Consider the following 27739-nt stretch of genomic DNA (forward strand, 5'->3'; position numbering starts at 1 on the left):
ATTATTGTTCACTTATGCCAAGTGTATTTTACTATTGCTTAGCGGCAAATTCAGCTATAGATTGTGTCATCACAGGGATGTAACAGCTACTCTAGCAGATTGCACACTCTATCCAAGTATTGTTATGCAAACCATGAAGAGGGATGAATACAGTAACTTACAAAACAACCAAAAATGGATATTGTTGCCATCAAATCTAACAACACAAGACAATTTAAGAAGTATAGGTAATGGACTAATAGTAACAAACTACACATCCGACTAATTTATGCATTCTAAATATAGTAATTTAGCAAACATCTTTCATTGACAGACAATGCTAGGCATGCTAGATGGAACGAGCGAACAAGCTAGCAAAGAAAGACAATATATGGGAACGTCTTCCCCACAGGTAGGAATTATAGAAAGTATGTTGTAGAATAACTTGCTTATTCCACTTGAGTTATAATATGTACAGTTCAGAGTTACTATATATGAATCTGTGTCGCAACTTAGTCTGAGTTATCTTTTTTGTATTAATTTATATGTTTCTAACATGATAAATTTGTAGTTGAGTTGGTTAACATTCAGAAGCAAAGGTTGATTGTGAATAAGGAAAACAACATATGTTCAAATGAAAATCAAGTGAATTGTGCTCCCAGAAATGGCCCATTTAAAGGTCAGTTTTATTTAATTATGGTCTATATATATAGGCTTGATACACAAATGGTAATCGAATTAGCTAATGAATCATACCAACTAACAAGTACTGTAAGATAAATGCAAATCAAAGTTATATAACTTATCAAATTTGTATGTAAACGAAGTACTAACCTTGGTCTCCATCCTTGGCCGATCATTCTTTCTCTCAATTTCCCTTTCACCTATGCCTCCCACAGAGACACTGACTTTGTGCCTTCCAACTCTTCCCAATTTGCCATTTTTTACCACTCTGCTCAATCTTACCGCATTAGCATATGTCTATATGTTAGAAAATAATTAGACTTGATGTCCAAATACATACCACGGAAATCCTTGAATATTTAGGAAATAGCTTCCAATAAATAGCTTGATCCACTTCCCATAGTTATCATTTGTAGTGTATTATAAGATTTGTGGCAGTGTACCCAACTGGATCAAAATATCATAATTAGGGAGCACCCAAAATACATGTTATATTCAGTAAAATAGAAGACATGATTATTCAACAAATACTAAGCTAAAGTTATAAATCAGTCGTGCTTAAATTAAAAAAAAAAAAACTTATGGAACCCACACAAACATTCAATTCAAATGCCAACATAGTTGAAAGATTTTGTTCAAAGTGATAGTTTTCATACTAGATAATATCAAATAAGACTAGATAAGATCAAAATATTATTCTACTACATATCAGCACATGGGTTGCAACACTACTAAACGCAAAGAAATTCCACAATAATAGCTGCACATACTGTGAAAATTCATGAACAATTAGAAATAGCTTCCAACCAAGCACAAATCCATGCTAATGCTAAAATATACAAATCATACAAAGAGTATATGAATCTGTATAACAGTAAAAACTTACAGTAACCTATTTTACTTCATCAACCGAAAAAATTGTTCTATAGCACAAGTTTTCTGTCATAAAGTAGTGGATCTGTGAATGGGTGAGTATCTTGAATAAAATTATACCCACTTTTATGTACTCATTTAAGAATCCGTCTATCATCTACTCTGAGAGGTCAATCCCTTCAATTCATGAATCAATATATGATTCAGATTCACAGAGTCAGTGAGTGTTATCCTGTATTCATTTGTACCAACTTAAAGATGATATTTATTGAAGTCAAACATTTATACTAAGATGATATATATAAGTCAAACATTATACTAAGGTCACACAACCCAAGATTAGATAATTGTAAGAAATATTTTAAATATAACAGTGTAGCAAATAAGTTATTTTTTTAAGTGTTTTACTCCTCCCTTATATAAATTAATTCTATCCTCCCTTAACAGAAACCCGGGAATATTAACCGACACCTTCGAAAAAGAGAAAAAAATTGGCAGGACTGAAGTAATTAATCTCCAACACTTTGAAGCATCCATTGAAAGTTGAAACTTTTACTAAGTTTTCTAGATTCATAAAGTCATAGCATAACCTGAAGGATGGTATCAGTTCCATATTCTTTTCTCCACCTTAACATGTCTTCCCACATTTGAATAGTCTTCTCAATGTCAAAGTCCTTTGCTTTCAGAAACCTACCACAGCCATAGTTAGCAATTTTTACATTCAGCTTGATCCACTGTTCCATAGTTAGCAGTTGTAGTTTATTACAAGATTTGATTGAGTATACCCAATTGGATCAAAACATGATAATCAAGGAGCACCTAAATACATGTGAATATATGTATAATAATAAATAAATGATGAACTAAGTTAAAGTTATAAACCAATTAAGCTTAAATTCAAGTATATATATTCTTATGGAACCCGCAGAAACAACCAATTCAAATGCCATCATGGTTGGGAGATTGTATTCGAAGTTATAGTTATCATACTAGCTAATATCAAAGAAGACTAGATAAGAAAAAATGTAATCCTTAACACAGACATAGTTACTGTCGATGTGTTTGTATGCTTAAATGGTCTTATTCATTAATTAGGAATTATATCTAATAGCAAACTACCATGAAGTTTCCAGCTAGAAATATATGCTAAATGGTCAATCTTACCGCATTAGCATATGTCTATATGTAAATCTCGAAGCCCTTGGAGATATTAACTCTGTGCCCTTTAACTCTACCCAAGTTGCCAGCTTCAACGACTCCGCTCAATATGTCCGATCTGCATTTGCCTACATTAATATGCGAAACTATAAGGCCTACGCCTTAATCTTTGTTTGTGGAATAAAACTTCAAAATCATGAAAACTACTAAATTCATATATGAGGTTTAAAAGTTACAACCAGAGAATTTAAACCCCCTAAATACTAAATAGATATAGAATATATGACACTTAAGCATTGATGTATGGTCCTAAACTCAATATCAACCAAGATTAGTTTATTATATGTGTTAGATATTTTTGTCATATCCGTTTATAAATAATGAAGAACCGCTTTTTGCCCCATTGTAAAATGGATGCAGAGCAGTCAAGGACTCGCAAAATAGGAATCACTGTCATACATCGACAAGAAAATAACAAAGGTACGATATTAAATGGCTATGAATTTCACTATCCAAAAACTGAATAGTTTACAAGTTCACTTAACTACAAAATTTAAGCCATTCTTAGCAATATACATCAGAATTAGGGAAAGATATTTAATAATATATATTAAATTTTGTCAAAGCCGTTCTAATAATGAAATGATCTTCCAATGCATGACATAGTGGAAGGGCTTCAACAAGGGATGCTAGAGTTGCCAGTTGTAAGGAGCAGGCAAGCAAGGGTATGTTGAGAGATATTCAAAGGATCAATTTATTATTAAAACTGCAAATTATATTTATGCATGTAATTAATGGATTTTTCCGTTCATGTTAATATTGAAATTTTAGAGTATTTGCACATGGGAGATGCAATGTATATATGCGAACACTGCTTTGCCCTTTTTTGGTACGATGAAAGGATAAACAAAAGTTATAACACAGACCAACCAAAATTTACGATGTGTTGTAAAGGAGGTCAAGTCCAACTGCCACACCTACCAGAAGCACCAAAAGTTTTGTATGAGTTGTTCAATAATAACCCCAAGAGCAAGCATTTTCGTGATAACATCAGGTCATATAATAGCATGTTTCAATTCACTTCAATGGGTGCCAAAATAGACCGCGGTATAAATACTTCTAGAGGTCCACCTACATTCATTCTTTGTGGCGAAAACTACCATCTAATAGGTAGCCTAATTCCACCAGAAGGAATAATGCGAAATTTGCCCAATTATACATAGTTGATTCACAAAATGAGGTGCACAACCGGATGTCAGCTATCAGGCAAGTATCTATAACCTTTTTATTTTACTTAAAATATTTTCAAGGGTTTAGATCAAACTAATTAACCTTATATAATTGAGCGTTGTTTAAAAAACTTGACATTATTTAAAACATGCAGGGGTGAAGATAACAAAAACATAGATGAAGACATTGTAAGAGATCTTAAGAAGATGCTGGATGAAAAGAATGTGTTGGTGAAGGCATTCCGCATGGTTAGGGATTCAATGGGCAAAGAATCAAATTCAACAATTAAACTTAGACTATTGGGAAAAAGGGGAAAGGATGGTAGAAGATATAACTTACCATCAACAGATGAGGTTGCTGCATTGATTGTCGGTGATTTTGACATTGACAAGACAGACAGAGACATTGTTGTGGAGACACAGAGCGGAAGATTACAAAGGATTAATCAACTCAATCCAGCATATCTGGGATTACAATATCCCCTGCTATTTCCTTATGGCGAGGATGGATACAAGGAAGATATACCGCTAAACAAAAGACACCATAACCGTGGTAAAGGACGACAGGAGGTGTCGATGAGAGAATTTTTTGCTTTTCGTATACAAGAAAGACTAGCCGACGGATCTCCACTGTTATACTCAAGAAGACTCTTTCAACAGTTTTTGGTTGATGGGTACTCCATGATTGAGTCATCAAGGCTAAACTACATACGCAGTGACCAAGAGAAATTAAGGTGTGAGATGTACAAGGGAGTAAAGGAAGCAGTACTGAATGGAGAAACAACGCCGTCATCATGTGGCAAGCGTATAATATTGCCTTCGTCATTCACAGGTGGACCAAGATACATGATACAAAACTATCAGGATGCAATGGCAATATGTAAGGTTGTTGGTTATCCAGACCTCTTCATAACCTTCACGTGCAATCCGAAGTGGCCTGAGGTTGAAGACTTTTTGAACAATAGAGAGCTGAATCCACAAGATCGACCCGACATTATTTGTAGGGTTTTCAAGGCAAAATTAGATACACTAATTAAAGATGTACGAGCAAACAAAGTTTTTGGTAGAGTTGCTGCAGGTATGTCCAATCAAAACCAATTATGTCATGGTTCAAGTTTCCAATAGCAATAGCTGTAATGTTTTATGTATGATAGTCTATTTGTCATGGATTTGAATTTTTCATTATGAATCTTGCAGTGGTATACACAATCGAATTCCAGAAACGTGGGTTACCACATGCACACATTCTACTATTCTTACACAAGGATGACAAATTTCCCACTGCCGAAGATATTGATAAGATTATATCAGCTGAGATACCCGATAAAAAGATAGACCCGGAATACTTTGATGCAGTCGAAAAGCACATGATGCACGGTCCATGTGGAGTGGCAAGGAAAGATTCACCATGTATGGAAAATTCTAAATGCATTCGACACTTCCCTAAGAAGTTTGTTGAGAATACTACTATCGACGATGATGGGTACCCGGTATACCGACGAAGAGAAGATGGAAAGACTATCAACAAATTAGGAGTCGATCTTGACAATCGTTATGTTGTACCACACAATAGGTTTCTACTCATGAGATATGGTGCCCATATTAATGTTGAGTGGTGTAACCAGTCAAGATCTATTAAGTATTTGTTCAAATATGTGAACAAAGGTCATGACCGTGTAACGGCTTCATTTTATAAAAGTGCTGCAGACAAAGAGAACATGGATGACTATGATGAAGTCAGTATGTACTATGATTGCAGGTATATTTCTCCGTGTGAAGCTGCTTGGAGGATCTTTGGTTACAACATACACTACAGGGATCCCTCGGTTGTTCGTCTAGGATTTCACTTACCCGATGAACAAAACTTGATCTTTAAAGATAATGAAAAGCTCGATGATGTGATCCGAGAAGCATCTGTTAAGGAGTCTATGTTTCTCGGTTGGTTTCAAGCCAACAAGATCTACTCAGAAGCAAGGTCGCTCACTTTTGCAGAATTTCCTACACATTTTGTGTGGAAGGCAAAGGAAAGGGTGTGGTTGCCTCGGAAGAGCCATGCTGTAATTGGAAGAATCTTCTTTGTGCCTCCTGGATCTGGTGAGAGATATTACCTAAGGCTACTACTCAATTGCGTTAGGGGACCAACTTGCTATGAAGACATTCGAACTATAGACGGTGTTGTATACTCATCATTCAAAGATGCATGTTATGCACGTGGTCTTTTAGATGATGATAAGGAATATGTTGAAGCAATAGTGGAAGCAAGTTATTGGGGCTCAGGTACATACTTGAGGAATCTTTTTGCTACATTGTTATTTTCCAATTCAATGGACAGACCCGAACATGTATGGGAAGAAACATGGACTTTATTATGTGATGACATACTTCATAGACAGAGGAGACTACTCGATAATCAAGGTATATATAAACTTTGTGGCATTATAAGAATAGTGTGATTAATTATGACATAAGAATTAACAGCTACATATTTATTGGTAGAAATTTTAAAATACAAGTGTATATCAATTTATGTACAACTAGCTATGGCTTGCTTAAACATATAACTTCATAATTAATAATAAATAGTATGAATAAAGAGGATATGAAAATAAGATTTAATAGACATGGTATTAGATTTATTAGTGATTTGGACTCATTTTATTAGATTCACTTTATTAAAGAAAATAAAATTTCAAAAAATTTGACCAATTGTTTGAAGCAAGGTTTTGCAAGTGTTTACGATTTGAGTTAACAATTTTTTCTTAATCATATACATGATTTGACATATATGTTGCTATTATGTACACAGAGTTAATCCTCACAGAGGCCGAGATCAAAGATTTGACCCTAATGGAGATTGAGAATATACTTAACAAATACAACAAAAGTCTGAAAGATTTTCCACCAATGCCAATGCCAGATACAAACCAATGTAACAATTTATTGTATCCCAATGGCATGAATAGGTTAATTTGCGATGAACTCAGATATGATCGGCAAAAACTAGCTGCAGAGCATGTAACCTACTTAGGACTATTAACTGATGAACAAAAAGAAGTATATAACAAAGTCATCACTGCAGTTCAAACCGGCAAAGGTGGAGTATTTTTCCTTTATGGGTACGGTGGGACAGGAAAAACATTTGTTTGGAAGACACTAGCTTCTGCATTGAGGTCTAGATCACATATTGTTCTAACAGTTGCATCTAGCGGGATAGCATCACTTTTGTTGCCTGGAGGCAGGACAGCTCACTCACGTTTCGCAATACCGCTTAACATAGATGAATTCTCAACATGCAATATTAAGCAAGGGAGTGCACTAGCTGAGCTTTTGATTAAGACAAAGTTGATAATTTGGGATGAGGCACCTATGGTAAATAGATTCTGTATTGAAGCTCTTGATAGGACCATGCGTGACATATTAAGGTTCAATAACAAAGATAGCTTGGAGCAGCCATTTGGAGGCAAGACAATTGTTTTTGGGGGAGATTTTCGCCAAATACTTCCAGTCATCCCGAAAGGGTCTAGGCAAGAAATAGTCAATGCCACTATCAACTCATCATACTTGTGGGATGACTGCAAGCTTTTGACACTTTCAAAGAACATGCGCTTAAAATCAAGTGATTTAAATTCAAGGTCATCTGAGTTGAAAGAATTTGCTGATTGGATACTCAGTATTGGTGATGGCAGCCAAGGGTCACGATCGAATACAGGTGAAAAGGTTGTCATTCCCGATGACATATTGGTTTCCGATTGGGTAGACCCAATTGAAGCAATATGTAGAGTAACTTATCCTGAAAGCTTTTCAGGAAGAAATATTGACCAACAGATTGAAGATCGAGCTATCCTTGCACCAACACTACAGTTAGTTGATGAGATCAACAACTACATGATGAGTTTAAATCCGGCTGAAGCGCAAACATATTTGAGCTCTGATAAGGCATGTCCCACAGAGCCTAATAACGATTTATTGGCTTCAATACACACTCCTGAACTCCTAAACACAATCAAGTGCTCAGGTGTCCCTAACCATGAGTTAACACTAAAAGTTGGAACACCAATTATGCTGTTAAGAAACATTGACCACTCCGCAGGATTGTGCAATGGAACACGATTGGTTGTTACTAAACTTGGAAAACACATAATTGAAGCACGAACGTGTGCGGGCAAGAATAAGGGGCAGAAAGTGTTTATACCAAGGATGACACTAAGTCCTTCTGACCATCGAATACCATTCAAATTCCAACGGAGACAATTTCCTATTATGGTTTCATACGCGATGACTATAAACAAGAGCCAAGGTCAGTCATTATCAAAGGTTGGGTTAATATTGAAGAAACCCGTATTCACACATGGCCAGCTCTATGTTGCTATCTCCAGGGTGACAAATAAGGAAGGACTCAAGATTTTGTTGTGTCATGATGATGATCAAAAGAAAGAAACAGAGAATGTCGTTTTCAAAGAAGTATTCAGAAACATATGTTGAACATTACAAGTATTCCAGGAAAAGATCCAGCAGTCATTGGTTACACAAACGAGGTACTTGCTCCTACCAACTAAGTTGTTGTTTCATGTTACAATTTTCTTAAAAAGCCATTTTAGGTGTAGAGAACTAAACCAGTATACAATCAGTGCCTTTGGCAGGATTTAACCAAAGTAAAACTATTCTGAAAAATATGTTTTGCATTATAGGAACTATATTACCTTTATTGTCCAGCTAGAAGGTTTATTGGGGTGATATGCAATCTGATGTCCTCATTATAGCCCCACCCTAAAGTCAAACAAATGAGTAGTGTTACAAATAATGCCCATCGAGACCCTGTATAACTCTCAGTTAGCTACCGACACAATTTCAGTATAACAAACTAATGACAGTTGGATCTGTGCAATCTAATTTATATACCTCTATAGAACAAATTTAATTTCATTGTACCATCCCTTTGATTAGGAAAATAATTAGACTTGATGTCCAAATACATACCACGGAAATCCTTGAATATTTAGGAAATAGCTTCCAATTAAATAGCTTGATCCACCTTCCCATAGTTATCATTTGTAGTGTATTATAAGATTTGTGGCAGTGTACCCAATTGGATCAAAATATCATAATTAGGGAGCACCCAAAATACATGTTATATTCAGTAAAATAGAAGACATGATTATTCAACAAATACTAAGCTAAAGTTATAAATCAGTCGTGCTTAAATTTAAAAAAAAAAAACTTATGGAACCCACACAAACATTCAATTCAAATGCCAACATAGTTGAAAGATTTTGTTCAAAGTGATAGTTTTCATACTAGATAATATCAAATAAGACTAGATAAGAGCAAAATATTATTCTACTACATTAATCAGCAGCCATGGGTTGCAACACTACTAAATGCAAAGGAATTCCATAATAGATAAGCTGCACATACTGTGAAAATTCATGAACAATTAGGAAATAGCTTCCAACCAAGCACAGAATCCATGCTAATGCTAAAATATACAAATCATACAAAGAGTATATGAATCTGTATAACAGTAAAAACTTACAGTAACCTATTTTACTTCATCAACCGAAAAAATTGTTCTATAGCACAAGTTTTCTGTCATAAAAGTAGGTGGGATCTGTGAATGGGTGAGTATCTTGAATAAAATTAGTACCCACTTTTATGTACTCATTTAAGAATCCGTCTATCATCTACTCTAGAGAGGTCAATCCCTTCAATTCATGAATCAATATATGATTCAGATTCACAGATTCAGTGAGTGTTATCCTGTATTCATTTTGTACCAACTATAAAGATGATATTTATTGAAGTCAAACATTTATACTAAGATGATATATATAAGTCAAACATTTATACTAAGGTTCACAACAACCCAAGATTAGATAATTGTAAGAAATATTTTAAATATAACAGTGTAGCAAATAAGTTATTTTTTTAAGTGTTTTTACTCTTCCCTTATATAAATTAATTCTATCCTCCCTTAACAGAAACCCGGGAATATTTAACCGACACCTTCGAAAAAGAGAAAAAAAAATTGGCAGGACTGAAGTAATTAATCTCCAACACTTTGAAGCATCCATTGAAAGTTGAAACTTTTACTAAGTTTTTTAGATTCATAAAGTCATAGCATTAACCTGAAGGATGGTATCAGTTCCATATTCTTTTCTCCACCTTAACATGTCTTCCCACATTTGAATAGTCTTCTCAATGTCAAAGTCCTTTGCTTTCAGAAACCTACCACAGCCATAGTTAGCAATTTTTACATTCAGCTTGATCCACTGTTCCATAGTTAGCAGTTGTAGTTTATTACAAGATTTGATTGAGTATACCCAATTGGATAAAAACATGATAATCAAGGAGCACCTAAATACATGTCAATATATGAATAATAACAGACAAATGATGAACTAAGTTAAAGTTATAAACCAATTAAGCTTGAATTCAAGTATATATATTCTTATGGAACCCGCAGAAACAACCAATTCAAATGCCATCATGGTTGGGAGATTGTATTCGAAGTTATAGTTATCATACTAGCTAATATCAAAGAAGACTAGATAAGAAAAAAATGTAATCCTTAACACAGACATAGTTACTTTCGATGTGTCTGTATGCTTAAATGGTCTTATTCATTAATTAGGAATTATATCTAATAGCAAACTACCATGAAGTTTCCAGCTAGAAATATATGATTTAACTACTAGCAAAATTACATGTACTATATGTATCAGATGGCCGTGGTATACTTACATACATCTCGAACCAAATCTTTTTGAATCGGATTCTACCCATTTCGGCGACCTTTGCCCCAAAGAGCGGATGGAGCGAGCTTCTCTTGGAAATTAAAGTCCCTACCCATTCGGCTACCTTCCACCAACCTTCTCAAAGCGCGGTCATCCCACATGGAAACGCTAACGCAGGAGATTGCAATTCTTGATGCATAAAAAAGTAACAAAGCTTCTGATTTTCTTAAACACTGTCACCGCACCAAGAAATGTCAGCTATCAACGCCAAATACAATCCCATTATGTATTTCATATAAGAAATTATTTAAATGTATTCAGTTGTAGTAGATTTAAAATCAGCAGTTAAACAATCGAAAATTATATTTCTAATATTTAATATGTTTATACTTGAAGACATAGTACCTGATCCCGATCTAGACGTTTCACGAAGACTGGAGCAGTAATGGATTCGACGGAAGGATTCAATCATATTCCAACAGCCATAGAAATCGTCATCTATAGATTAACTAGATCCTAAAAAATTTGTGCCCCCAATATTAACTGTGTGAAGCAACAGTGAGTTAAGCTACAACACCAGACAAATTGAACCTGGCAGCCAGAAGCAAGTGGTGCCAGTACCCTTTTTCCCTTGCTTTTGGTTTTCTGATGCCCATGGTTTTTTTTTTTTAAGATTATTAGATTGATATGTTTTGTGAAATATTTGGAGAAGAAGACTGTTGTAGTTGGTGGGGGCGGGCGGGTTGCAATAAATTCAAATTTAATGAATAGATAAGAATTCAAATGTCTCACTCTATGTGAAGTGGGCAACTATTTAATGAGATCACATAATTATAATTATAGGATAGATAACGGGTATATTATTTTTAATATAAATCATCTTTAACGCCTTTCCATTTCTTTCTAAATGGTAATGTAATATATAATACTTATATTATATAAATCCACCGAGCATAATCAAGTTTAAAAAATTTTTACATTTTAGTCATACAGATCAAAATTAATGTAGTGGAACTTTTTTATATAAATAGACACTATTGTATATATACTTTTTTATGTAGACATTTGTTTTAACAAGGTACAAATTGTAAAAGTATTTCTAATGCGCTTATTAAATAGTACAAATTTAACCTGTTTTAAAATAAAACACAATCTGTTAAAGTACATGATAGTATCAATTTTTTGAAAAATAAATATATGCTTAAAAATATTTATTTATGACTCAAAATGATAACATCTGTTATTCAAATTATACTTAAAAATTATAAAACATTATTCGTATACGCGTTTAGTTAATTATTAATTTAATTTGTTAAAGTATACTCTAAAAATTACCATTTAAGAAAATTTATCATTCAAACATATAAGTTGCATTTTTTATTTTTTCTATTGTTTATTTATCCATAACTATTTGTAATTGAACCTAATATATTTTTTAAGATTAATATAACATATTCATGTTTACACAATGAAAAAACCCTATATATCTAACAATAATTTTATTTATAAAACATAAATTTATATTCTATAAATGAGATGCGACATAGAGAATTATAAATAATTATTTCACGTTATAATTACAATTTTTTAATTGAATATTGCTAAATATTTGATAAGTATTTAGATAACTACGTTTCATAAAAATCTGTCTCACAATTTAATTTAACATAAAAAATATATATAATTTTGGGAATATATTTTACTCATGTACGATTATACTTTATTTATTTTACATATTTAACTAGACATGATAACCTTTATTCTTTTATATATATCTCATTAAAATTATTATGGTGTCTAATTCTCTTCAAAAATTAAAAAAACGTTAATGAAAACATTAGACAGCAGGAACATATTATTGTGAATGGTTTTTTAATCTAAGCAATTTTTAATAAAATGCCTTTTATGTATATATTTTTTTTTAAACAAGGCACGAATCGTAAAAGTGATTCTAACGTCGTATTAAAGAATGCTAATAAAAATTGTTTTAAAGGTTACCTTTTAAATATTTTTATTAACCGAATTATATATCAATATATCAAAAAAGTTTAATCACTTAATTTTTTTTTGATATTATGATCGTGCAATTTGTTTCCATTAAAATATATGAATCTCTTTTTTAGATAAACTTTAGATAAATACCATTAAAAGTATTAAACACACCAACCGCGAGTAATTTAGACTATACAATAGGATCTATTAATATAAAAAAAAGTTTCACTACATTAATTTTGTCTGTTTGACTAAAATGTAAAAAAAAAAATTCAGTTTTTAATTATTTACTCTGTACAAACAAAAATAAAACAATCTTATATATTGTATAAATAATTCTGATATACTATAAATAAATACCTTTTAATTTCAGTTTTTACATAAACTTTAGATAAATACCTATAAAGCTATTTATTATAGTCTATATAAGCGATAATAAAACAGTCTTATAAATTGTACAAATAATTATTATATTAAAAACTTTAAATCTTACGAAAGTATAATTCTTAGTATCAACATATAAGTAAAACTAAATTTTTGTAATAGATTAATATTTAGTCCGGGCGTAGCCCGGGTATTCCACTAGTTCTTATTAAAAGGATGTCTAGTTTGAATTTGGTTATTGGGTGTAGGTCAATTGCAATTTGCAGCCATTGTTATAAGTTGATGTAGTTCAATAGAATTTGGATTGATAGTCATTCGCTTCAGGTATTTTTGTTTATCTTGGAGATGATATTTCCTTTATGAAGGGGGTATGGTTCATGGGAACTTAAGGCCAGAGATCTTGTTTGTTGTCACTATTTGTATATGAAATTACTTTTAGATTGTATATAAAATTATAAAGTAGTGTTAATAAATTCCTGTGCATACAGCTTTCTTCAGTTTTGTTTTCAACCAGGAATAGATTGTAAATATTGTGAACTGTGAAGGTATATTAGTTTTTGCTTTTCTTGGTTACACTGCATTTGTTCAACCAAAAGAGGAAAAAGAAACATGCAAATTGAACTTATTTGTTAACAAAGCAGAATCAGGTATCCATTAGGTCTGTTTTCTGCACAGTAGTAGTAGAAAGGTTGCATGATGATGTCACTTTGGCCGGTTAAGTTCATTTAAATACAATTCGAGAAGCCAGATATAGAAAATATAAGGCATTTTTGGATTCTCTCCTCCTCCTCCTCCCTTGTTTGGGATTTATAAAGGGGAAAAAGTATCTTTTATATTTTACTATTTTTTTCCTTCAAAATTTTATAAACAAGAAAAAACTGAAATATAAAAATGAAAACTAAACAGGTCTTAAGTTTCTCCTCAACACTAATATAGTTAGAAAATGTTGGTGTATTAATGAGCATATCGTCCTATTTCTTAGGATTTCAGAAGAGCTAATGACAGTATTATTATGCTTCTGAAAATAGATAGTTAGATAGTGTTAGAAAAATTTCTCTCTTTTTCCTTCCTTTATTCAGGCCACATATTAGTGGATCAAAAAAGATAATAGAAGGATGTCTCCATTATAGAACCGAATTTTATTTGACAAAGATTTGAAGATTTTACTTGAAAAAGTGATTGTATATCGATATAATGTTCGTCATATGACTTACTTTCTAGAATGGGATATTTATGAGAATGACTTTCTCTAAAATTTAAACTTGTCAATTTCAATTTTCCACTAACCAATCCACGAGGACTTGGACCACACCAAAACAAGCAGGCAGGTAGATGAAGTAGTAGCTTCTAATCATAAATAAAAGTGTATTTAATGGCACATGTAAAACAGCTATTACTATTACTATGACTATTGTCTATTCATTTTCTAATGTAGTAGTATTGCATTAAGTTAGTGTCCTATAGGTCTATGGGACCTTGTGTGAGTTGTGTCGTTGATAGGAACTTTCAATTGCTCTCACATCTACTCGTGTTTGCATCAAGAGTTTTTTCCATTTCAATTCTTTTTTTATTATTTGTCCTACCTAAAACTAAAAGTCTATCTCATAGATAATGTTGGTAGGGTCCAAATTTGGAACATTTTCTACCAATTGATCCGGGATATTTTCAATAAGTAAGGAGGATATTTGTTTATCTCCCCACATTTCTCAAGTGCAGAAGTGCCTTTCAAGTATAAATTTAGAGTTCAACGTGACAGATGAAGTTATATACCATGTCCAAAATGAGTCAATTTTGTTTTAATTGTATTATTACAAAGTGAAAAAAAGGATAAATTGTACCTTTCCAACTTAATATTAATTTTTTCCCAATATTTTAGAGACGAAGCGATGTGTTCATGTTACTTGTGACAGTGGATGCTGTCTCTGTATTCAAGTTTAGACTTGCCCAACTGAATGTCACTTTAAGCCTAATTCTGACTTAAACTTTACAAAATCGCCAACAAAATGTCTTATTAGTTTGGTTTAAATAATGCATCATGAGAAATTAGTTGAGACGTAATACCTTAATAAAAGGTGAAAACTCAGGTGAAGTCGACTTCACGTGAAGTTGATACCTGAGAGCCGTTAGATGAAAATTTAGTCAAATATACCTGAGAACCGTTAGATGAAAATTTAGTCAAATCAGTTAAATCATCTAACGGCTCTCAGGATCAACTTCACGTGAAGTCGACTGCATTTGAATTTCCACCTTAATAAAAACTAGGGTATTAATTTCATCTCCAAAGCATACGCCACATTCCATATGTTCAAATATAATGTAGATAACTAATTAAGCATTTTTCTTGTCAAATATTCATGGAAGCTTTAGTTCTAAATTGATGGAAGGTGAAGGAGGGTTGTTTAAATGACCTTACCAGTTAAAATCTCTATCCCAATATTATGTCATTAACTCAAGAGCTTTCTCCGCAATACCCCTAATAAATATTTTGAGTTCCAACTTCCAAGCATACCAATGAGAATTCATGCAAGAAGCCAAGTTTCAAGAGCTATTCACAAAGGGACCTACTTAGATAGTAGTTGTCTTCATTATAAAAAAAATATTTTTTTTTTTTTTTTTGTAAAAATAAAACATTAAATACCGTGCTGATTCACATTAAATGGCAGGTGAATTTCATTTGAAATGTAAGAAAGAGCAAATACTAAATAAAATAAGTAATAAAGAGCAAGTTAATGCTAAGATGTAAATATAACATGACTTCAACTATATGAAAAGGTGCGCATATACTTTTTAAAAGAGTTAAAATTCATTGAGATTAAACTATATAAAATGGAATTAAGACTTGCACGGTGACACAAATAACAATGTTAAACTATATAACGATGAATCTAATGACATGTGGGAATGTAGAAGAAATACAAACTAGGAGTTACGTTGACCATAATAATTTCAGTTCCAAAGATGATTGTATAGTAGTGGGGACGTAAATGCTGAGTGTCTGTACTTTCATAAGAGTACGGACGGAAATTAAAATCTGAAATATGAATCATCGTGAAAACTAGCAAATGGTAGTAGTAGATACTAGATAGTGTGTTCATCAAGCATAAGCCATGAACGCACACATGCCAAAACGTGCGCGTGTGTTCCTACTATTTTGTTAGTAAAAATTTTGAGTGAATACTCAAAATAATCTCTAAAATTTGACTTCGATCTTAATTTTGTTGTCGAAATTTCAATTGATTTAAATTGAATCTCCAAATTTCACAAGATTACTCACGTTAGCCCTTTTGTTTATCTTCGTTACGGATGTACTTAATTAGAACGTTAAATGACATGCTATCAATTACTAAATAACGTTGTTTTAGTGTTGATACATTTTCCACTAAAAATATGCCGATTGAGACAATAAGAGATTAAAACAAAATTCCACCTCAGTTTCATGATCAAAACATGGAAACAGGGATATTGTTTTTAAATTTTATTCTCTCACATGTATAGTGATGAGAAATGTTAATGTTGTTATTGTAGATTTTCGACGAGGTTCGATTTAGTCGTTCCCTCATAAATTACAAAGAAAAAGCAAAAGAGGCATAAATCATACAAGAAAATAATTTATGACGAAACGATTAAATCGAGTTTCGTCGAAAATCTACAATAACGACATTGATCTTTCTCACCACTATGCATACGAGAGAATGAAGAAGAATAAGAGTCTCCCTATTTTAGTATTTTGATCCTCAAAATTGAGGTGTATTTATGTTTTAATTCCTCAAACGACGTTGTTTTAGGAAAGGGATTAGGTGCCAATACTAAAACGGCGTGGTTTAGTAACTGCCAACGTGTAACTTAGCATTTATGGAGATAGGAAAAAGAGTTAACGTAAAATTTGGAGGTTCAATTTGAATCAATTTAAATTTCGAAGGCCAAATTTTAAAGATCATTTTGAGTATTAACTCATAAAATTTTTTTGGATCCAAATATGAATTATGGAGAAAAATGTTTATTGCACATGCCATGTGCTAATATGGGTTACAAAACATGCATTTCTAATGCTTAATACTAACAAGTTTTTAGGTCATCACTACAATTATATTCTAAGAAAAAGTATAGGGTACCAATATATTATTTGTCAATTTATTGTCAACAATAATTAATTATTATATTTTAATTACAATTAGCATTAAATTGACCTAAATTAATAAAAAAAATTTAATTATAAGGATTTATAACCACGCCAAAGAGAGCTGCGACGTGAATTCAGGAAGGTGTCACCCAATCCTCTTCCGCAACAACCCCTAACTGCGTCGTCGTCACTCGTCCCAGCGTTCTCCCTCACATCGGCATTAGTCGGTGTTGTATCCTCTACCTCCACTGTTGTTGCCCTTGCACAACATGCCGAGCATGCTCTTCACAAAACCACTGCCGGCATTATGCCTCCGCGATCGCCATGTCGCATCCCCTCCGCCCTATCGTCTTCGTCGTCATGCCGTGGAGCCTTCACCACCATCGTCTTCACCGCCACGTGGAACCCGCTCCCCATGGAGTTGCTGCTGCTGCATCGCGCCAATTGTTGCACTGCTCGGAATGTGTGCAGTTGTTCGCGTCTGTACCGCCGCCGCGGCCTCCACCCCAACGATCCTCTAGGCAGTGCCGGTGCCCTCTGCAACCAATTGTCTCCTCTCCAGGACCACCGCGACACCTTTCCCTTGCAATATGTATCGCCGCTGTCCACTGCAAGGCGCTTTCTCTATGTCGTTTTCACCTTCTCAATCCAATCAAAATACCTCCACTAAAAGATATATGTATAAGGAGATACATTCAGGAGACACATTCACAAAGATACATCCAGGAGATACAACCATAAAAAAAAATATTTTACAAAAATACTTTTATTAAATATTGGCATAAATAAGAATTGACAGAAGTTGATAAAATCTTTGTTAGTTATGTAGCAAAAATTGATATCCCAATAACCTAAGATACAAATCAAATAAATCTCGCATTATTAATTACATTGTTTAGGAATAATGGTATATACTGTAGGAGTTGCTTTGCCCAGTTATTTTGAGGACTTAATGATTATCTGTCTGTATTTTATTAAATTACAAAATATTATACCGCACGTATACCGTATACCGGTATACGGCTATACGCATTCATTAAAATATTACCATTTGCCAATTGCCATACGCCCATTCATAAATAACAATCAGGGTAATAATGGTGATTTAATTAGTACAGTTAAGTAGTTTGTTTTACTGTACTAGTTTTCAAAACAAGTGTAGTTCTTTGCTAGTTTTATTACTAACTTTTAACAGGTACAATAAGATTGAAAGCTTTATTAATTAGTTTATTGTACTGAAACAAATTCTTTTCAATTCTCCCTCGCATATTCTTTAATTTATTCATTTGTTTGTGATGTGTACTTGTGTGTATGTATAATTGTATACCAAATATAATAAAATAGCAAATAACATAGTCTTAATGATTTCAATCCATATATTATTGGTTGGTGGGAGAGGTCAAAATAATAAAATAAAATTAGAGGATCAGATTCATTACATAATAACAGGGTGTATTGCAACCACGTTAGAGGGCTAAGATCGAAATCAGATCCAGCTCAGCACTGCAAGTCCAAAATATACATTGTCTTGCATGGATACCGTTTCATATAACCGAAATGGATCAACTCCATAGCTTTAATGAAAAGTGTAACATTAGTCAAGTACTCACGTAACAAATTATAAGTTCTTTCCTCCAAGTTAATTAAAAAATATATTTATTTAGTCTTTTTAACTTTTATTCCTTTAGGTATTTGATTATTTGACTTTAGTTATAGCCTGCAAATAAGCAGCAATCATAAATTATATTGTGTTATGATTAATTAAGCTAATTGAAGGCTGTATGTGCTAATTAAGTTCATACCCCATTCTTCATATCCTAAGAGAGAGAGAGAGAGATACTACCTATACTTTTCTTATTTATATTTATATTATATAATTATATAAAGTGGTTTTATTACCCCCATGACTTTAGCAATACTTGAATTAGTCTAACATGTTGTACCCAAAAACAAAAATACAATAAAAGAAAATAAACAAAATCGGTGGAATATACAAAGGTGAGAAAAGTTTACAGATTTTAGGTTGCATTTGTTTACAGAGACAGAAAACTGAAACAAGAACACAGAAATATAAAATCGTGATTGACAGAGAAGATATAAACAGAAACAATGTGTCAAGAGACACTAAATTAGTGTATTTTGTGTCCATCCTGACAGGAAGAATACGGAGACATTAATAAAGAACACAATTTATTTTTTATTTTTTTATTATTTTTATTAATTTTTCATGATTATATTTTTTATTATTATATTTTTCATCTCAAATTTTTTAAATGAAAAAAATAAGAATAAATTGAATTTTCATAATCTGTTCTAGTTTATCACCAAACAGAATACAAAAACACAAAAATTTGTGTCTCTATTTTTCAGTGTCTTGTCTTATCCTATTTTCAATGTCTTATTTTGTCCGATTTTCAAAAATAAATACAACCTTAAGGATTGGTTAGAGTCTATAAATATTATGAAGAATTGAAGAGTCAAATAAACATATAGTATTAGCAAGTAGCAAGCAGCAAGAAGCAAACAAGTTGAATGTCTTGACTAAAACATAGAACCAATTAGGAATTAGCACTTTGTGTGTTATTACACTCAAGCTATGAGAGAATTGAGGACCTTTTTATGTAACTACACTACACTTGCATCCAGAGTGATGGAACAAAGTCAAGAAACATCAGCAACAAGTTGAATTAAATAAATGGGAAAAAGAGATGCAACAACATGTCATCAACAAATATATTGTCACAATTTAATTTGCTTTAAATTTGTCCCTTAAATCAATAACTGCATCCACATTTGCTTTTAACCAGACAAGTAGGTGCACTTTGCTACCCAATTGCATATACACAATATATCATAAGAACTTCAACTTCTGTTACTTTATTATGTATCTACTTAGTAACTACCTTAACAACGACTGTCTTAGGGAATAATTTTTTCTAAAAAGATAAATAAATAAACTATGGTAAACGGTTAGCCTAATGAGTTTTTTTTTTCAGTATTTAAAATCAGGTTTTAAAAATTAGAACCTAGTAACCAACTAGAATCTTATTATTTGGGATCTTTCTCACTTATTGGCAAAATCTATTACCAAAAATTATATTGAAGAGTGCTACAGAAATCAATTACCCACTACAGAAATCTTTATAGGTCAATTCGACATTTTTTCGTTCTTAATTATCATAGAATTTGGCAGGAGGCCATCACAAAGTCACAAGAGACATTCCAGTTAAAAAAAGTCTATTTTTATATCAATTAAAATTTAGTCTTTATTTACACTAGTATTTTTAACAGGACCAAATTTGTCTATTAAATTATTTAGCACACATCTATATTTTATTTGTTTATAAAATAACATAGAATTAAACTATTATTTTTTCATAGAGTTTTTTCAGTCCCTAACATCTCATAGGCAACTCTCTAACAAAAACCAAGCAACACAAGAAGAAGAAAAAATTAAATAAAAAAAAGAAAAAGTGATGAAAAAAAAAAGAGATAAATGATACAAAAGAAAAATACAAAGTAAAGAAAGGTGGCTTCTAGATGAAGTAAGAATTAAAATTTTTTCGGCTATTTTATTTAATATTTAAATAAATTTGGTCAATTTGAAATTTATTTTATTTTTTATTAAGTTATTGTTATATAAAGTATAAAAATACTACTTAACAATTACCCTAAATATAAAGACATAAATTTACTAACACAAATGATGTGATCAAGAAGTGTTCTCTCTAACCAACTTGGGTTGGTCGAGTGGTCAACTCACTCGTCCGCTTAAACAAGTGTGAGGATTCGAATCCCGCTTTGTGCATACAGCAACCCATTAGCCAGCGGCAGACCCTTAAATGGAGCTCTGATTCGCGACGGATTTGTTTTTGACCTGTCGGACTGAGGAATACCGTAGACAACAAAAAAAAAAGAAGTGTCCTCTCTAATATAGTTTGCAAAAGTGTTAAAAAAATTGTTTATTACTCATATTTTAATTAATAATTAAAATATTAACCTATATTATATTAAATAATTTAATTAAATATATAAAAAATAAACTACTCTTTCTATTCACAAAAGTTGAAAACATTGATATATTTACCCATGAAAAAAGAAAATTACTATTTATACTTATGAAACATGAATTTCATACAATAAAATTATCCAAATACTAAACAATCACATAAAAATCTCAAATAACCCTTATCATTATCATTTTTAACTTTTCATTAAACTCATAACAGAGTGTTACCACCTAATGCCCCTGCAACAAATTAATTGCCAAACTCAAACAGGCTATGTGAGGAATTGAACGAATTGAGCAATCTTCACCTAAGCCAAACTCTGAGAAGTAGGAGTGAGCTTGTTCTGTTTCGACGAGAGAGACGTTAGCTACCGTAGATGCTTTGAAGTTTCGGCGACTGAGAAGCTAATTATGATGGTGACGTCGCCGGCAACTCCTTGGAGTAGAAGAGAGAGTGAGAACACGGACTGAGTTAGGGTTCGGTGAAGGAGGTGCGAGATTGGTAAGTGGCTCACTAGTGGTGGTTTAGACCGAGAGAAAGAACGACTCGGACAGTGAGGACGGCTCGGGTTCGTCGCAGTTCTTGTTGGATGTGTGAACGGCGATGATGGCAGAGCTGTGATGGTGGTTTGGAGGTCTCTGATTTTTGAAGAGGATAGAAGAAGGGGAAGAAGCGGAAAAGGACAAGTGAATTAGGGTTTGGTGGTTAGAGAGAGAGAGAGAGAGAGAGAGAGAGAGAGAGAGAGAGAGAGAGAGAGAGAGAGAGAGAGAGAGAGAGAGCTCGCCGCAGTTTTGGTTCGCAAAGGGGACCGCAGTGGTCCATTGGCGGCACTGGTTCAATGATGAGGAAAATGTAGCCATGTTAGGTAAAGAGAGGAGAGGGGGCACTGCGACTATAGAGTTGCTAGCGATGGTAAAGCAGGAGATGGTGCGAAGGTCCTAGTCGGCGAAGACGAGACAGGGAAACAGAGAAGGAGGGACCCACGGCAAAAGAGGACGACAACGGATGGGGTTAGTGGTGGTGGTGGTAAGGTGATGAGCAGATGAGGATGATAAAGTGGTTAGTGGAGAGGAGAAAGACGATGCGGATGATGATAAGGATAATTTAGAATTTTTATGTGATTATTTAGTGTTTTGATAATTTTATTGTATAGAACACATATTTCATGAGTATAAATGATAATTTTCTTTTTCTATAAATAAATATATCAGCATTTTCAATTTTTGTGGGTTGAAATGGTAGTTTATTCAATATATAAAGAATTTAGATCTTCTAAATTTTGGATTTTTTTTTAAAGAATAAAGTGTGATCACTCACTCTTGAATGATTTCTCTCTCATATTTTCTCTTGGTCTCACATAAAAAATAAATGGTAAAAAATTACACTTTACATTCTAAAATAAAATTCAAAATTTAAAAAATCCAAATATATAAAAGTATGAATTTGTATTTAGTTTTCAATTTTCATGTTGATTTATAACGTTGGAGAGCTCAAAACATAGATTATGCAGCAAATGTTAGTCATGAGTGACGGAGAGAGAGGCTCCTCTCTAATGTATAGACTATAGCAGCAGTGATTCACCCTTTCCCTTTACCCTCTTCACTTATTCTACGCGCATCGCATAATATCTTTCTCTCTCTCTCTCGAATATATGTAGAGACAAAAGCAAAGCCGTGGATCTGCCTCCGACACCCACCCATTTCCACTTGCATCTCCTCCTCACAACTCCTCCTTCCTTCCTCCCTCTCTTCCCTAACCATCAAATCCCTTCAATTCTCCAACCCCATCTCACACCCACTTCCACACTTCTTCCCTTTCTTTCCATCTCTCAACAAATAATTAAAACCCTAATCTCTCTCCACGAAAACAATGTCATCCCTGCGCGCAGATCTACCCTGCCGGATCTACCCGGAGCCCGATTCCATCGAGATCGACCACTTCGACCGCCTCCCCGACTCCCTCCTCCTCCTCGTCTTCAACAAGATCGGCGACGTCAAAGCCCTAGGCCGATGTTGCGTCGTTTCCAGAAGGTTCCATTCCCTCGTCCCACAGGTTGAAAACGTCGTCGTTCGCGTCGATTGCGTCATCTCCGACGACGATTCTTCTTCCTCCGCCGCCGCCTCTGACAAATCCCGCGGCCCCTTCTCCAACCTCTTCCGCTTAGTCTTCGGCGGCATCGTCAAGCCTCTTCAAGCCCTGGGCCAGTTCCTGGGCCCAAAACGGGCCTCATCCTCTTTGGGCTCTTCATCCGGCCCAGGTCCATCGTCTTCCGCGTCTTCCTCGCTTGCCGTGGGCAGCGAGGACGACGGTGACGCCGATCAGGGAGGCGTTACCCACCACTCACCGACACAAGTCCTCAAGAACTTCAACGAGATTCGCCTCCTTCGGATCGAGCTCCCAAGCGGTGAATTAGGGATCGAAGACGGAGTACTCCTTAAGTGGAGGGCAGATTTCGGCTCAACCCTTGACAATTGCGTGATCCTCGGAGCTTCCTCTGTAATTCAGGCTAAATCATGCGACAATGTCGCTTCTGAAGTTGTTGGCGGCAACAATGGCGAAGACAACGGAAGCATTCCCGATTCGTTCTACACAAACGGAGGGTTGAAGCTTCGCGTGGTTTGGACCATAAGCTCTTTGATCGCGGCGTCCGCGCGGCATTACCTTCTTCAGCCGATCATTTCGGAGCATAGGACATTAGACAGTTTGGTTCTGACCGATGCCGATGGTCAGGGAGTGTTGTATATGAACAGGGATCAGCTTGAGGAGCTCAGAGTGAAGCCCCTTTCGGCTTCGTCGGCTTCCAAGAGGACCCTTGTTCCGGCGTTGAACATGAGGCTGTGGTATGCGCCGCACTTGGAGCTGCCTGATGGGGTTGTTTTGAAGGGCGCCACGCTTGTCGCCATTAGGCCGAGTGAGCAGTCGCCAGCCCCTGCTGCAAAGAAGGAGAATTCTGATGTTTCTTGGGTGTCTACTGCTTTCGAGGAACCGTACCGGACGGCAGCTAGGATGCTGGTGAAGAGGAGGACTTACTGCCTTGAAATGAACTCTTTTTGATTGATGATTAGATGTTGGATCTTAAAAGGTATAATATTTTTGGAGTTGCGTATGTTGAGTTTGTTGCTGTTGTGAAGTTGCTTAATGGTTTTGCACTAACTGAATCTGCTAAATCTGTGTTTTTGGTGGACTTTGTTTAGTGATTGGATGTAATTTTTTTTGCCCCTGTAATGTAATGCATGTTATATTTCCTTTTTGTCCAGGATCTCTTTAACTCAGGTTGGTAGCCTTATTGTGATGGCCTAATTGTATGTGTGATATTGTTTGTTAGTTGCTTTAGAAGTGATAGAATGATGATGTACAATTTGTTAGGTTAGTTAAATCTAATATGAGCTGACTGAACAAAGATTTGCATCGAGTTTGTCTCCCTATTATTATCTTCTAACCTTGTGATTGCTTGGATTTCCAGGGAATGCAGAATCAATTGAGAAATGTTGAGTTTCTCTGGTATAGAAGGGAATCAGAATACACTAATTTTAGTGAAGTTGAGGCGCCTTCAAGTCCTCGGCTTCTGAAATTGCAGCCGACATTTGAGTAGTTGTTAAAAGGAGCTGCAAATCATTCACCTAATATAATGCTATGAACTGAAATATGAATGCATCTGCTGGTTGTTTTAATTTGAGGCAATGCTTGTAAGAAAAGAATGCATACTGCTGCAAAACTAGGGTGATGGTCTTGTTAAGAGCTTTGGATTTGCAATCATTTGCTCTTTTTTTTCTTCTTTTCCCTCTCCTCTCTCTGTGAATATCTTAGGTATCAGTTTGCTATGCTTTGTGATATATTCTTCTAAAAGTTAAATGAGCAAATTTACTTTGCTCTTCTGTAATTTTAAATAACTTCTGGATGAGTCAATCATCATACCAATGCAATACGTGTTCTGAACTTGCATTTGAGTTTTGACTCTGCACTTCTCATGAGGATTTGATAGGATGTGTTTAGTTTTCAGTTAGAAATTTTCACAATTATGGCTTATGCAAACTGTAATATTTGCTAATGAGAAATGTTTTGACCAAGCTATGATTAGTTGGTTCAGAATAGTGTATGATTGATAATGGGTAGTAGCATAATTTGCAAGTTGAGTGAGTAATTGGTGTCCTTTGTTGCGGTACACGGTAGTGGATGAAATTGGTTAAAGCTAAAGGGTCACGTGGGGTGAGTTAGCCACAGTTGTGATTGTAACTTGTTGGATGCTTCGTGTCAATGGCTTAATCATGTGGCTTTTAATTTTGTTGAGTATGGTCCCCCAAGGGATAGGTAGTGGACTTTAATACACAGATAATAAAGCTATTATGTATGCAACTCACTGCGTGCATTTCTCCATATTTTATTTGCAAATTTGTTGATGTGGATCTTTTCTAGGACTCAGTTACAGTGGAGCCTAGGCTGGTTTCAGCTCTGTCACAAGGATGTCATCATCATCACTTGGTGGCATTATTATTCAGATTGTTGCGTTTCAGCTATTATTTGTTACAAAATCAGTTTCACCTTTCACTAACTTGCAAACCGACACCAGTGACCCTTCTAATGGAAATGGAAAGAGAAAGGGTAAAGGGTGGAATCCAAGATCTTGTAGATTCATGTGGTATCTTTTTGCAATATTATAATTATGTGGATTGTCGAGTATTTTTATACGGGGATGACAATGAAATACTTAATTTTAACAATAGTTAATGTTGCATACAGTCTTCCGATGATGTACGGAAATATAGTTTCTAAATGGGAAGGGCATCTTTTAGCCTATTCACATGAACGCTCTTAGGTTGTGGCTAAATTCAAGGTTTTTTCAATTGATAATGATGGAGATCACTATTGTAAAAGTAGCCATCCTTTTAGCATATCCATGGATTATCATTTCTAATCATAGATCTTTGCTGTTCTAAACTTGATGCTAATGATTCATTTGATGAAACTCATTGATTTATCTAGACCAATTATTTATTACTTCATATGTTCTCTTTTTACATGCATATATATTAAGCGAAGCACTTATCAAAACGTGATGATGAATTGATGATAGATAAAAGAAAATGAAAGAAATATCAAACTAAATGAATTTCTGTTATACTTATATATTTTGGTGACTCTACACAGCTTGTTGGATTACCATTGTTAATTTTAGTGACTAAGCTACACATAACATGGATATAATGACATGTTTCAAACTTCCAACCAACAAGTGGGTCAAAGTTATAAAGTTCTGTTTTGAAGGTTTATACCTTGTATGGAAGTAGGATGATAAAATGGGAATTTGAAGAATTGAAGGCAAGTTTGGTGCATTATAGAAAAGCATGTGTCACTCTCAATAACATAATAAGAGATGAGGTCAAGGCTATATATGCCAATACAAAACATGGATTGAACAAATTTAAGAGGCCATCAAGAAGGTTGAGCTTATTTTGAGGCCCTTAATTAGTGCACAGGTTTAGCCTTTCTGTTAAAAATTTGATTAGTCATTGTCTAGTGTCTACACTGACCAGTTTCCCATTCCATTAAGATTTAGACACAATGGAAGACATGAATATGTGGGTCTTAGAGCTTTGTTTGGTCAATTACATTACATATTCACCTCAATCTTGTTGCTTCCTAAACTAGCCATTATTGTAGATATTCAGGAGGCATTAGAATTAGATTCTTAATCGTCATATTCAATTCAGCCTCAAAATATTAGTTAAGCTAGGCCCTCTTAATAAATGTTATTTCTAATACAATGTTGTTATATACAAGTGCCATAATTAAACTTCCAAGTTTTATGAATTTTATTTTGAGTTGGTGAAAATATTTTTTTCTCAATTTTGTCATTAAAAGTCAATGATATTCTAACAGGTATTATGTATTATTAACTTGGAAGACAAGGCTTACTTTAATTTTAAAGGGAAAAAAAAAGAAACAAATAGTATCCCTAAAGTTTCATGACTTTTATTTGATTGGTTTATTATTTGCCTGCTACTTAAGTTTCATGGCCAAACCGAAATTGCAGGCACATTACAGTTGTGATGACAAGGAAAGGGTGTTTCTTAGAACCAACCTCTGTTCCCTTTTTTTCTCTTAACAATAATTCACAAAATTAATAAGCTTATTATTATATTTGGCTAATTAGCTGGTTGTGTTTGTAACTTTATCTGTTTGTCACATGACTCAGGTACCTTAGCTATGTAACACTTTAACAATTCACGTGAAATAAGTTCTAGACTTTTAATTTATGACTCACACTACAAGAAGCAACAGCTCTTTGTTGTTATGATGTTGCACTGATTTATTTGTTTTTTCATTACATGTACATTGGTGATTTAATATAATTAGAAGCCATATCTTATATATATTATAATTGAAGATGTTTCCTTCTATTTTATTCTTCCCTAATGTCTCATATTAAATCTTAAGAATAGGTACATTCAAGTTGGGGAATAAATAATATAGAGAGGGAGTATGGGACACACCAAATTTTGTGAACAAGGCCCCACGTACTAATATTTATGCCGGTAGAGTTTGTGACAAAGAGGAAGTGGAATCACTGGACAAAAT

General features: G+C 33.9%; 2 protein-coding genes across 2 annotated transcripts; both read left to right on the plus strand.

Moving 5' to 3' along the window:
- The first annotated feature begins 3104 nt into the window (after positions 1 to 3104).
- On the plus strand, positions 3105 to 8405 carry LOC112718101 (uncharacterized). The gene is made up of 5 exons (XM_072205704.1): positions 3105 to 3174; positions 3526 to 3748; positions 4079 to 5001; positions 5121 to 6200; positions 6730 to 8405. Exons 1-5 carry the CDS (start codon positions 3105 to 3107, stop codon positions 8403 to 8405), a joined length of 3972 nt encoding a protein of 1323 aa, XP_072061805.1.
- A 14217-nt stretch (positions 8406 to 22622) lies between these two features.
- On the plus strand, positions 22623 to 25105 carry LOC112714340 (F-box protein At5g46170). The gene is made up of 2 exons (XM_025765922.3): positions 22623 to 24245; positions 24627 to 25105. Exon 1 carries the CDS (start codon positions 23033 to 23035, stop codon positions 24215 to 24217), a length of 1185 nt encoding a protein of 394 aa, XP_025621707.1. The 5' UTR covers positions 22623 to 23032; the 3' UTR covers positions 24218 to 24245; positions 24627 to 25105.
- The last annotated feature ends 2634 nt before the right edge of the window (positions 25106 to 27739 follow it).

Source organism: Arachis hypogaea, chromosome 10 (assembly GCF_003086295.3).
Source record: "Arachis hypogaea cultivar Tifrunner chromosome 10, arahy.Tifrunner.gnm2.J5K5, whole genome shotgun sequence".
NCBI classification, from domain to species: domain Eukaryota; kingdom Viridiplantae; phylum Streptophyta; class Magnoliopsida; order Fabales; family Fabaceae; genus Arachis; species Arachis hypogaea.